Source organism: Chaetodon auriga, chromosome 13, assembly GCF_051107435.1.
Source record: "Chaetodon auriga isolate fChaAug3 chromosome 13, fChaAug3.hap1, whole genome shotgun sequence".
In the NCBI taxonomy this organism is placed as follows: domain Eukaryota; kingdom Metazoa; phylum Chordata; class Actinopteri; order Chaetodontiformes; family Chaetodontidae; genus Chaetodon; species Chaetodon auriga.
Genome location: NC_135086.1, coordinates 23021859 through 23036126, shown reverse-complemented (window position 1 = coordinate 23036126; position 14268 = coordinate 23021859). Strand labels below are relative to the sequence as shown.

At 41.8% G+C, this 14268-nt stretch overlaps 2 protein-coding genes across 2 annotated transcripts; both read right to left on the bottom strand.

Annotated features, from left to right (window-relative positions):
- Positions 1-4819: 4819 nt before the first annotated feature.
- On the bottom strand, positions 4820-5991 carry LOC143330752 (trace amine-associated receptor 13c-like). Its single transcript, XM_076747510.1, has 2 exons — positions 5819-5991; positions 4820-5636 (listed from the first exon to the last, which is right to left on the bottom strand). Exons 1-2 carry the CDS (start codon positions 5989-5991, stop codon positions 4820-4822), a joined length of 990 nt encoding a protein of 329 aa, XP_076603625.1.
- A 6745-nt stretch (positions 5992-12736) lies between these two features.
- On the bottom strand, positions 12737-13910 carry LOC143330750 (trace amine-associated receptor 13c-like). The gene is made up of 2 exons (XM_076747507.1): positions 13738-13910; positions 12737-13553 (listed from the first exon to the last, which is right to left on the bottom strand). Exons 1-2 carry the CDS (start codon positions 13908-13910, stop codon positions 12737-12739), a joined length of 990 nt encoding a protein of 329 aa, XP_076603622.1.
- Positions 13911-14268: the final 358 nt, after the last annotated feature.

Below are 14268 nucleotides of genomic sequence, written 5' to 3'. Positions count from 1 at the left end.
TAATATTTCTGGTCTAATGCCTGGTCTAGATGTGTGCAGCAGTGGTACCCCCAGAAATTTGTCATAATGGTGGCCCCTGGCCCCATGATGATTCCTACAAAAAATGAAACATGCATTCAACATGTCTGTCCTTCACATACAGTTTCTGTTTCGCTGACTTCATTTATGCAAAATGCATGTTGCTATCCACCTGGTGTTAATTCTTGTGGTTTAAAAGTTGACCTTCCATATCCTGTGCTGCTTCGGAAATTGCAAACTCAAATTCCCAATCTGCCATTTTAAAATATAAGGTAAATATTCTTGTTTTGTTATGATTGTTTTTCTCTGCTTAGAGCATTTGTGCAGCAAAAATGTGAGAAATTTGCCGTGCCACTGTGACGGAAACCTGACTTTAAGGTGAAATGTTCATCCTGACATTGCAGTATTATTATGCGGTGCGTTGTGTTGAGACCATTTTTCTGTAATACAAATAATGTCAGCATCCAACAACTTGTCATCATGTTTAAGGTATTTTATGTGTACATCTCGACCTTCAATGTTATGTAACAGACCTTCAGAGAATTCTGTTCTTGTTAATGGAGCCTCAATTGTCATGTTGTCATTCCTGTGCACTTGTCCCAGCAATAATTCTTTTCTCTCTCTCCCTCTGCTCCTAGACGGAGCGCACGGAGGCGGGGTGATCGGCTCGGCAGAAAGGCTGATCACACCCACCTGCCTCTCATCATGTAATCAAGCCGGCTACTTAAGCCGGCTCCAAACCTGCTCCTGCGCCGGAGTATTGCGTTAGCTTCTCGTGTGCCTCGCTCTCGAGCCAACCTCCTGCCTCCCGTTTCCTGTGATCGACATATAGATATATATTTCCTTTGCACTTTGATTATCTCCAGTTTGACCCTTCTCCTGGACGCTTTCTGTTCTTTTTTGTAAGTGTTTTCGTCTTTTGTTCCTTTGTGACTCTTATTTGCTACTTTTCCCGTTGAGGTGATTTTCAGTTGTTTTTTCCCTCGAAGAGTGTTTTTCCCGTTACGGTGATTTTTTGTTGGTTTTCCGCGTGCCATTTTTTAATTCATCAAAATTGACACAAAATGGAAAAATTGTAATTCGATACCGTCCTCCACCTAAAGGAGTAATCTTATATCTTTCCAATCTCTGTACTGCTCTGAATGAGCAACTTGCATCATGCTGGTTGCGCTGCAGGTCTGACTTGCATTGTCGTGTGTAAATGTATTTGATAGACATTCCCAGAGGTTCACTGACTGTTGTACTTTTCTAATATACTTTGGATTTTCAAATAAGTGCTGTTGAGATGCTTAATCCTACTTCTTGTCTGAAATTTAATGACATTACATTTAATTATTAGCCTGCATTATGGGGCACAATCTTCCACCAAAAACATGTGTGCCTAATTTTTCATCCAAATTTGGAGCCAATGAACACATCCATTTTCTAATCCTTTTTTTTTTTTTTTTTTTTTTTTACAAGATGTGTTCCCTTACATTGTTAACAGAATGAAACGATGTAGAATAATATTTTGAGTGGAGTATCCCTTTTATTTTTGTGGTACTGTGTTATAATACTGTCACTGTAAAAAACAAACAAACAAAAAATACTGTGATATAAATTTTAGGTCATATAGCCCACCCCTAGTGGCAAGTAACGTGCCAGGTGCACACTTTACGACTTAACAACATTCCACACATTTAGGCTTTACATAAACACAAAACGCCATACTCTTTCAGTTTTTCTGTAATGCACTAACGTCTGACTCCCAGGTAGAACATATAATTATATCTCTGTAGGCTCGTTCACGCTTCCCCAGGTGGTGAACATGCACTTGTTTTCGGATGCTGGTGCTATTGCGAAAACTTTTAACCCCTGATTTCTGGTACCAGCCATAATAACGTTATTCTCATTATGAGACATGTTTTGCCATACATTATGATGCAATGGCACACAGGGCCTACATGATTTGGGATAAACAAACTTGTTCTTTATTTATTATTCCAAATAGTGATAATAAATGACTCGACAGAAAACAGTATTATGTGCATTTATGTTGTGTACCTTGATCTGTCTATGTAGATTCCCAGTTGGTTAACGTTATTGTCAACAAGCAAGCATTAGCTTTAGCTTACCAGTCAAGAAGAAAAGTGACCACCTTGGCCCAGCTTTTCAGCTCTTGGGACTCTTTTCATTGACTGTGATGCAAACACTGAACTAGTGTTGGATCTGGTTTTGCTCCTCCTTTTGTTGGTGAGCACTTGGGATTCATACAGGTGCGAAGCTGGGCGCTTTTTATCAGATATTTTTTCCGCACTACTACGATACTTGATCGCTGACGACACAGAGATACCATGTGATTCCAAAGTCATTATACTATTGGTTCTCAAGCTGTGTAGTAAGTTGGAACCAAATGTCATACATCTTACACAGATATAAACAAATCATTAATTTTGGACAAGACAAATTTTTAAAATGATGGCTCATCTACATCTGCTCCCCATGCCAATCAGCTGCCACAGCTGCCGCCAATCCATACCCAGGTCTTGTCACCCATCTTTGCCAGATTGTTGTAGCCACTAGCCTGGTAACATGTTCAGCTCTCCTTGTGCTTAGTTCTTGCTGAAGTATTGTTTGCCTTGCCTACTTTTTCCAAGTTAATTAGTCTGTGGTGCCTCGTAATAATCTCCTCATGTCTCAATCTGCCAAGTCTTTCCAGCTCCAGCCCGCCTCCAGAAAACCTGCTGACTCACCTCACCTACCTGCCTGCTCCACTGTGGATCTACACAGAACATCTCCCAGTGATCATATTCCTTTTTAAGACAATAAATCCTTTTTATCATTCAAGCCATCAATATGTGTGTCCAGCCTTTGGAGTCCAGCCTTGTAATAGTCCCTTAACACAGTGTTTCCCAACCACTGTGCCGTGGCACATAAGTGTGCCGTGAGACATCATTAAGTGTGCCGTGGAAGATTATCCAATTTCACCTGATTGGTGCTCTAAGGCTTAGAGCACCAATCAGGTGAAATCTTCCTATGTGTCTTTCTTCAACTACTGCAAGAATATCAGCTTTGTGTTCAACTAAACAGACCCAGGTTTCACACTGAGTAAGTAGATTGACAATAGATTTTCATTATATTTCAATAAATATACTTTTTGTGACATTTTTGTTTGGTGGTGTGCCTTGTGAATTTTCCAATGTAAAATATGTGCCGTGGCTCCAAAAGGTTGGGAAACACTGTCTTAACAAATATTTATTTATTTATTTATTTATCAACAAAAAAGCAATACTATTGTTCCACACCTTTCTAAAAGCTTTTTTAATTGTTTGTTTCCATAAAATGTTTTCAATCAACTCTTTTCCCTCATTTACTGAATATCAAGTTCAGAAAATAATTCAGTGCTTAAAGATATATTTTTATATGCAATTTTCCTTCAACAGCTTCAGGTCAAACATAATGAATCAAAGGTACACTACAGTGACTTCATATATGTTGGCTCAGCTTTTATTAGCAAACTGAGAGGTTGCATGAAAGAGATCAGGGTTTATTCCCAATGAACTGGTGTTTGTAAGTACAGCTGCTGAACAGTTTCATAACTACCTGAATGTGATATTCAATAAAAGGAAATTGAACCACATCATACAATGCTTTTGCTTGTTATTCGGGTTTGCTCCTTGAATGTGATAATCCCACCCTTCTACCCAGCATTGAAGACTCTAAATATGTTTAGTCGAGATTTTAGATATTTCAATTATAATGACAAAATGACATCTGATATTTTCACTATGATAGTCATGGGTGACAATTGTAAACCATTTTTTGCATGCTTCAATGCACTAGATAATATATGTGATTTTGAGTTAAGTGCTCATTCAGTTTAGTTATACTAGGATTCTACTGATAACTTTTTGTCATGTGGCACCTCCTTACTTTGCTGAGCTCTTGAATCCATACGTGCTTGGCGGAGTTGGCTTACTCTAAGTAGTTTAGATCAGTCAACACAGAAAAAATGTTTTTCTTAAAGGTTTCAATATCACCTTGATTAAAAAATTGTTAAGATCCCGAGTCACCCCTGTACATGAGGTACTGGAAGAATAAGGGGAGCTGGAGGAATGACATAGAGGAGAACTCTGGGCCACAGCTGTTGACAGAAGACTTCCATTCCCAGGGGATGGTTACCATCAGCTTTGACAGTGATATCCCCTTCCAGGAAACACAGATTCAAAATTTAACACTTCATTATCAAATTCATCAGCTTCACCATTCACCACTCTTTTGTAATGCAAATATTTATTTTGTGTTTTAATTTGCCCAAAACCATACCACATGGAAAATGCAGCAGCCAGACATCACACTGATTTTAGCTTCTCTTCACTGGCCTTATAGTTTGTACTGTATGGACAACATTTTCTATTTCATTTCATTTTTAAAATTATTCACCAAAAATATTTGAGAATACACTGGAGAAAAGGATGTGGATATGTAATTTTTAGTTAGGATACTGACAGTGTTTTGGGTTTTAAAAAAATATACATGTAAAGTTTAATTCGCTCCAAATGTGAAGCAGGGTTTGTGACTAAAAACAACAATGAACAGCAGAGACTCATAGAGGCTGACTCATTCAAGCACTATTTCTACATATTTCTTTAACAAAACACGAAAGGTATCCTTTTTCTTCAGTTTCTCACTTCGTTGGATTTTGTAAATCACTGATTCAACACCATGAAGAAACATTTTCTCTGCATTGAAAATGTCTTCACCTAAGAACATTGTTGGCCACAAAAATGCCAAAAGAATTTCTTCACACCACATTCTTTCTTTACAGAATGTTGGAATCACAGGAGTCAGCCTCCAGTATCTTAAGTGTGACAATGAGTTTGATAGATTTTCTGAACCAGGGGTAAAAAAAGGCATAGATCACAGGATTTAGACAGGAGTTAAAATAGAACAGACATATTACAAAGGCAGCAGATGAAGCATTGAGCATGGTGTCCTGGCCTGTAAGTGCAACACAAAAGTATGGGCAGACACATATCAGAAACACAACGACAACAACACCAAGAGTCCTGGCTGCTTTCAGCTCAGATTTCTTAGCAGTTACTTTCACTGAACATTGGACAGTGACAGTTGCAATGTGGGACCGCATGGCACGAGCCTGAGACACAGCCACCACAAATACTCTCATGTACAGAACTACAATGACAGTGACAGGACCAATAAAGGACAATAACAGATCAACAAGTCCTGCAACATAATCAATAACAATCACACACTCTCCAACGCAGGAGTTATACTTGCCTGGTTGTTCCAGGTTATCCTTCAACAGCAAACTGTGACAGAGAGCAGAACACATCCAACACAGAGAAACACAGATTTGAACTCTTTCTTGAGTGACTTTGGTGGGGTAATGTAGAGGATCACAAATAGCCACATAGCGGTCAACTGATATGAGCACCATAGTTCCTACTGAGGCAGAGGTAATAATATAGTCGAAAACATTATACCCAGCACACATGAGGTCACCCAAAAACCAGCAACCATCAATAAGGACAATTTGAAACAACATGAGGAGGCCCACGAAGAAATCAGACACAGCCAGAGAGAGGAGGAGGAGGTTGGTGGGTGTTTGGAGCTCCCTGAAGAGATAAGAGGGCAATATATTTATCACTATTTGGACTGTTATTTATTACAGCAGATAAAAGCCATCAAAAACACAAATACATTATTTAGAAACATGACACTTTCTTCACATTCTGAGATTCCACCACATCTTTCTGTCCTGCTACCACTGTCAAGAATTGATAAAATGTTTGCCTACTTGAAGTGTGAGATGGAGATGATGACCAGCAGGTTGAGAGACGCAGTGAGGAGAGAGATGGAGGACAGTATGATGTAAGTGAGCATGGATAAAGAGTGAGGATGCATAGTCTTCCTGCAGGAGGAGTTGAAGAGTTGTGGAAAGCAGAGTTCAGCTTCTTCAAGGGTTTTCATCATCAGGAAGAGGAGACGAAAAGCTGCTGAGCTCTTTCAGTTTTCTGCCTGAAGTTCTCTGTCATTTAGGTGATTTATCTCTTTTCTCTCTCCACATCCTCCTCCCCTTTCCCTTTGGTGACATTTTTGTTTTGTTTTTTTTCAGTGTCTATCAGTGTCTGAAATTGTTATTGGTTTGGAATGACAGCACTGCCACCACCTTAGGAGGAGTCTCCCATTTTGACCTTGGGGCTTTCAGCCCATGCTCAGTACAGATGTTCCTGTACACTGTGCCTGTCACTTGGTTATGGTGCTCTATGCACACTTTTCCTGCCAGTGTCTTACATCGTGCTACTATGTACTGACCTGTCTCAGGGGCACCTTTGCACAGCCTGCACCTGGGGTCCTGTCTGGTGTGGTAGACCCCTGCCCCTTTTAATGATGGACTGAGGGCCTGTTCTTGCGTAGGCATGATTAGTGTCTCTGTGCTGTCTTTCAGTATATATATATAACCTGTCTGAAGCATTTCACAAAACTCGACATGAGATGGGCCTACCAACAACTGCTCCTGGATGAGGATTCAAAGGAGTATGTTACCATCAACACTCACAAGGGCCTTTTCAAATACAACGGGCTGGTTTTTGGAGTGGCATCAAGCCCTGCCATCTTCCAAAGGACAATGAACACTTTGTTGCAGGCGATCCCGCATGTGGCTGTGTATCTGGATGATATTTTGGTCACAGGTGCCACAGAGGAGGAGCATCTGGCTAACCTGGCAGGTGCTCAGGAGGCTCTCAGAGGCGAGCCTAAGGCTGAAATGGAGCAAGTGTGTGTTCATGGCATCAAGTGTGACCTACCTAGGGCACAAAATCAGAGCTGAGGGGCTCTTCCCAGTGGAGGACAAAGTGAGGGCCAGGAGGCCACAAGTCCCAAAAGCCTCCAAGAGTTCAGATCATTTCTGGGCATGGTCAGTTATTATGGAAAGTTTCTGCCTGACCTCTCAAGAGTTTGGGCCCCACTATACAAGCTGCTGCACCAATACCTCTATGGTTGACCGTTTACTATTGTGTATATTGTTACTATTGCCTTTGCCGGAGACCCCCGCTTCTACATATGTGCCCCCAGAGACTGTGTTTTCCTTGGAAAGGTGAGCAGACACAACTATTAAGGCATGCCACATCAGGCAGTGGACAGAGAAGGACCCAACCCTGTCTCAAGTCAAGACCTTCCTTTTACAGGGCTGGCCCAGTGTTGCAGAAAGGGAGGAGCTGCGGCCATATGCAAGGTGTAAAACAGAACTGAGTCTGCAGGATGGATGCATTTTTTGGGGGTCGAGGGTTGTTGTGCCTCCCCCTGGACAGAAACAGGCTGTGGAGGAAATACATGAGGCACATCCAGGTGTATCTAGAATGAAAAGCCTGGTAAGATCCTACGTCTGGTGGCCAAACATGGATCAGGATCTAGAGAACAAGGTCATGCACACAGTGTCAGATCAATCAGAACATGCCACCACCAGCCCCCTTACACCATGGTACTGGCCAGGCCGACCCTGGTCTAGGTTACGCTTGGACTTTGCCGGCCCCTTCATGGGACAAATGTTGCCGATTATGGTGGATGCCCATTCCAAATGGATCGAAGCCCATATCATGAGCAACATCACAGCCCCCACAACCGATGACAAGCTCAGACAGGTGTTTGCAGTCCATGGGTTGCCTGACAGTCTGGTCACGGATAATGGCCCGACGTTTACAAGTGATCTGTTTGGTGAGTTCAGGCAACAGAATGGCATTCACCAGATCAGGATGGCCCCTTTCCATCCAGCCTCAAATGGGTTGGCGGAGCGAGCTGTACAGACAGTGAAGGAGTGCCTGAAGCGGATGACAGGAGATTCCCTGAATGAGGCTATCAAGTTTCCTGTTCAAATACCGTCTCACGCCTCAGATAACGACTGCACGCACCACAGCTGAGATGTTAATGGGACGCAGACCCAAATCATGGTTGGATCTGCTGTGCCGAGATATACATTCACAATTGGAGAGCAAGCAAGGAAAACAGAACGAGAGACATGATCATCATGCACGTGAGAGACAGTTGAAGCTTGATGACTGTGTCTATGTCGGGAGCTTCAGCAGTAACACCACCCAGCAATGGCTGCCTGGAGTTGTCCTCAGACAGAGTGGCCCTCAGACAGAGTGGCCCTGTCTCATATGTTGCTAAGCTGACTGATGGCCGTCTGTTCTGCAGACATCAGGATCACGTACGCCTGCGTCACACAGCATGCTCAGAGATGGGCAGTTCCACTGATTACCCCTAGGTGACACAGACCACTGTGGGAGCATGTTCACCAGTGACAATGCCAGTGAGAGAGACATCAGATACCCCTGTTGAGGAAGGTGCTCCTCACATGGACACACATGCCCCGCTCATGCCCACAACATTGGCCTCTCCCAAACTGTCCTCACCTGTGGTGCCCTCTGAGTCACAAGAGGTGCTGCACAGGTCGCAGCGCACTAGCAAACCCCCTGACAGACTGAATATTTGATGTGACAGTTATTGTTAGCCAAGTGTGGAAATGCCATGTTGTTCACATGTTGTACTGGCAATCTGTGGTTGTGATGCTTCTTTAAGTTTAGTGATACGTACAGGCTGAGTTACCACTGTTATTGTTTGGTGCTGATTTAGGTTGGGCGGCACTGAAACTTAAAGGGGGGGAAGTGTTGTAACGTCAACAGCTTTTCCATTTGTTAATACTGGGGAATATATTGATGGTATATCCATGTACCCACTAAAGGACACTGTTGCTCCAGGGATGACATGTTTATGAGTTTTTCTCAGGCACCTCAGACAGAGTGTGCATATGTGTAGCCGTGCTCTCTGCATAGTTACTAGTTGTAGACTGAAGTTCGTATATAATGTATTGATTGAGCAGGTTCAATATAAAGCCGATCAAACACCAGTACGTGTCGCATGCTTCTTTTTCATGTGGAAGTTACCACACTGCGAACTAAAGAAATTCAAGAACAAATGAGAAACAAAGTAATAGAAATCTATCATTCTGGAAAGGGTTACAAAGCCTTTTCTAAGGCTTTAGGACTGCAGCGAACCACAGTCAGAGCCATTATCCACGAATGGAGAAAACTGGGAACAGTGGTGAACCTTCCCAGGAGTGGTCGGCCTACCAAAATTACTTATTAAGAACGCAACGACGACTCATCCAGGAGGTCACAAAAGAACCCAGAACAACATCGAAAGAAGGCCTCGCTTGCCCCTGTTAAGGTTAGTGTTCATGATTCAACAATAGAGACTGAAAGAAAGAGACTGGACAAAAATGGCATCCATGGGAAAGTTCCAATGTGAATACCACTACTGACCAAAAAGAACACAAAGGCTCATCTCACATTTGCCCAAAAACATCTTGATGATCCCCAAGACTTTTGGAAAAAAAAAAGTTTTTGGACTGACGAGACAAAAGTTGAGCTTTTTGGAAGGTGTGCATCCCATTACATCTGGTGTAAAAAGAACACAACATTTGATAAAAAGAACATCATACCAACAGTCAAACATGGTGGTGGTAGTGTTATGGTCTGGGGCTGCTTTGCTGCTTCAGGACCTGGATGACTTGCTGTGATTGATGGAACCATGAATTCTGCTGTCTACCAGAAAATCTTGAAGGAGAACGTTCGGCCATCAGTTCGTGACCTCAAGCTCAAGTGCACTTGGGTTATGCAACAGGACAATGACCCGAAACACACCAGCAAGTCCACCTCTGAATGGCTTAAAAAACCCCCACAAAATTAAGGCTTTGGAGTGGCTGAGTCAAAGTCGAGACTTAAATCCAAATGCTGTGGTGTGACCTTAAACGGGCAGTTCATGCCCGAAAACCCTCCAATGTGGCTGAGTTAAAACAATTCTGTGAAGAAGAGTGGGCCAAAATTCCTCCACAGCGATGCGAAAGACTCATTGCCAATTATTGCAAACGCTTGATTGCAGTTATTGCTGCTGCAGGTGGCACAACCAGTTATTATGTTTAGGGGGCAGTTTATTTTTCACACAGGGTCATGTAGGTTTGGATAGCTTTTTTTCCTTAATAAATAAAATCATTATTTAAAAACTGCATTTTGTAATTACTTGGGTTATGTTTGTCTAATTTGTGTGATGATCTGAGCGTTTCAACTCTTTCTCGACATTCTGTCTCTGAAAGAGTTGAAACACATCCAGTTTAAAGATCCTGAGTGGAAGTGGAGGCATGAGTGATGGCTTGTCAGACCTGCAGTAAAACACAGTCAGGTCGTCACAAAGGTAATGGTTTTCCACAGTGTGGGGAATGTTTTCCTGTCACTGGTGATATTCTGCAGGCCTCTTCACACTGAGGCAGGGTCATTCTGAAAACCTGTTTTTCAACCTTTCAGTACAGCACCTCTTTCTTACTCTGATCTCCTTTGTCCTTTTGTCTGGCTTAGTTGTACAGGCTTCTGTCCCCACTTCTGTAGGCCCTTTCTCAAGCATTGTTGAAAACCAGGGTTTCTTATTGTTGTTTGTATCTGTAGAGGGTTTTAGTCATACATGGCCTCACAAAAGCTGATTTAAGTTGTCACAGTGTCAAGTAGCTTACACAGGTTTGTAGCAGCAGCCTCAAAAACATCCTAATCAATGCAGGCAAAGCAGACCTGTATTTCTAGCTTTGCCTTGATGGTCCATGTTTTCATAGTCTTGATCACAGTCTTGGTCACAGGTTTAACACATTTTATTTTCCACCTGTAAAAGGGGAGACAATGAACGAGAACCACAAAGCTGCACAGGGGACAATGCAGAAGGCATAATTTAACATGGTATAGCAATGATCCAGAGTGTGTTTATACCTGGTGGAACATTTAATGTTCTGGCTGTATTTTTCCAGTAGAACTCCTCATTGTGCCACCTACAGAAATTTTCCGACGACTCAACGGTGGTGGGGTTTATGAAGGATGGATGAGAGGAGGAAAACAGCAAGTGGCAGTGGTGGAAGATTTGTGGAATGGTCTGGTAGAAATCACCTGATGCTTAACGGGGCCAGCAAGATGTTAGAGATCCTCCACCAGTCTGTTGTTGCCAGTGCACTCTTCTTTGCCACAGTGTACTAGGGGAGCAGCATTGGAGCCGTCAACACCAACAGACTGAACAAACTGATCAGGAAGGCCAGCTCCATTATTGGCTGCAAATTAGACACCTTTGAGGAGGTGGTGGAGAGGAGGACACTGGACAGGCTGTTATCCATCATGGATAACCCTGATCATCCTCTTCACCACCTCATGGACAGACAGCGGAGTTCCTTCTCCAATAGACTGCTCCAGCTCCGCTGTCACAAGGACCGCTTCAGGAAATCATTCCTGCCATGAGCCATCACACTGTACAACAGTAACTTAATCACTACCAACCTCACAAACCCCAATATTTCAATGTTACATATTATTTGCACCACTGCAATATTGCACATACTGTTTATTGTTTACATTTATTTATCATCTGCAACTTGCACATATTTTTTTTTAACTGGTACATAATTTATAGCGCTGGCTCACTGTCTCTCTTACAATATGCTGCTAATACTTGTTTTTATACTTGGTTATATTGTATAATACCTATTATATAATAGGTATTATATATTATAATACCTATTATATAACAATATATTTCATTCTACTAATTTGTATTTTCAACAAATGCTGTTATTCTTGTTTATATGCTTGGTTATATTTTAAGAATTGCTGTTATTCCATGTTTATACACGTAGTTATATTTTTTGAGAACATTCTTTTTCTCTTAGTTTTTCGTTCTCAAATCTTATTCTTCTTGTTGTACATATTTTGTTTCTCTGTACATTTAAACTGCTGCTGCAATGGAATAATTTTCCAAATTGGGATCAATGAAGTAACAGTCTAACTCTAAGTCTAAGTATTTTGGAAGTTCATGGCTGAGCTTTACTCTATTAAAGTCCCCATGAACATTGAGCAGGGAGCCATGGTGCTTCTGCTCCATATTAGTTATCTGGTCAGCCAGGTCTAATCATACTTCACTAATTAATGCCTGAGGTGGGACATAGACACAGACCACAATAAAGGAAGGCAACTCCTTAAATAAAATGATTTACAGTGTATGAAAATAGTCTGGAGTATGGTGTGGAGTGCATGATTTCTTTGACACTGTGACATGTGAAACTCCTGTTCTCTCCTGAGCATTTGATCTGCAGACATTATACAAGCTTCAATTACTACAGGTTGCTGGGTTTTTTTTTTTTTGTTTTTTTTTTCCTGAATTGTATCCCCAATAGTTAAATTGCTGACTTTTTGTTTTTTGTTTGTTTTTTTCTTTTCAATTTTGGGACATCTTTCTGTCTCTGCCTTCAGCTTGCGTTGGTTTGGCTTCCTGGCTCAGGAGCCAGTAGTCAGTGGGAAACTACTTTCTTGTGAACATCTTTGTCCTCTCCTCCTCCCAGGCCTCCACTACCTAAACAGTATAGGATTTCTTGTTTTGTTTGCACGCACAACATATACTTCTTTCATCCACACATTGCATTCATTACTGACCTTGCTGACTAACATTGCTATTTTATTTTGACAGTTAACATTAAGTGTCATTTTAGAAAGTTGATTGCATTGAAGAACCATTGAACCACAAGAACCAACCATGAAGAAATATTTTCTCTGCATTGAAAATGTCTTGTTAGTTACCTAAGAACATTGTTGGCCACAAAAGTGCCAAAAGAATTTCTTCACACCACATTCTTTCTTTACAGAATGTTGGAATCACAGGAGTCAGCCTCCAGTATCTTCAGTGTGACAATGACTTTGATAGATTTTCTGAACCAGGGGTAAAAAAAGGCATAGATCACAGGATTTAGACAGGAGTTAAAATAGAACAGACACATTACAAAGGCAGCAGATGAAGCATTGAGCATGGTGTCCTGGCCTGTAAGTGTAACACAAAAATATGGGCAGACACATATCAGAAACACAACGACAACAACACCAAGAGTAGTAGCTGCTTTCAGCTCAGATTTCTTAGCGGTTACTTTCACTGAACATTGGACAGTGACAGTTGCAATGTGGGACCGCATGGCACGAGCCTGAGACACAGCCACCACAAATACTCTCATGTACAGAACTACAATGACAGTGACAGGACCAATAAAGGACAAAAACAGATCAGCAAGTCCTGCAACATAATCGATAACAATCACACACTCTCCAACGCAGGAGTTATACTTGCCTGGTTGTTCCAGGTTATTCTTCAACAGCAAACTGTGACAGAGAGTAGAACACATCCAACACAGAGAAACACAGATTTGAACTCTTTTTTGATTGACTTTGGTCGGGTAATGTAGAGGATCACAAATAGCCACATAGCGGTCAACTGAGATGAGCACCATAGTTCCTATTGAGGCAGAGGTAATAATATAGTTAAAAACATTATACACAGCACACATGAGGTCACCCAAAAACCAGCAGCCATCAATAAGGACAATTTGAAACAACATGAGGAGGCCCACGAAGAAATCAGAGACAGCCAGAGAGAGGAGGAGGAGGTTGGTGGGTGTTTGGAGCTGCCTGGAGTGATAAGAGGGCAATATATTTATCACTATTTGGAGTGTTATTTATTACAGCAGATAAAAGCCATCACTGAAACACAAATACATTATTAAGAAACATGACACTTTCTTCACATTCTGAGATTCCACCACATCTTTCTGTCCTGCTACCACTGTCAAGAATTGATAAAATGTTTGCCTACTTGAAGTGTGAGATGGAGATGATGACCAGCAGGTTGAGAGACGCAGTGAGGAGAGAGATGGAGGACAGTATGATGTAAGTGAGCATGGATAAAGAGTGAGGATGCATAGTCTTCCTGCAGGAGGAGTTGAGGAGTTGTGGAAAGCAGAGTTCAGCTTCTTCAAGGGTTTTCATCATCAGGAGGAGGAGACAAAAAGCTGCTGAGGTCTTTCAGTTTTCTGCCTGAAGCTCTCTGTCATGTGTCATGATTTATCTCTTTTCTCTCTCCACATCCTCCTCCCTCTTTCCCTCTGGTGACATTTTTTTTCTAGTATCAGTGTCTGAACTTGTTATTGGGCTGGAATGACACTACTGCCATTTTTTCTCTTATTCTGTTTGATGGTTGGGAGGCCACACAAAGAGAACCCATTGCAGGACCCCGAGACATATGTGATCATTTGAAAAATCTGAGATGTTTATTATGTGAACAGAAAAGACAGGGCCCCACCTCAAGATGGTGGAGGCAGAGGTTCTGCTGGCATGCATGGGCTTT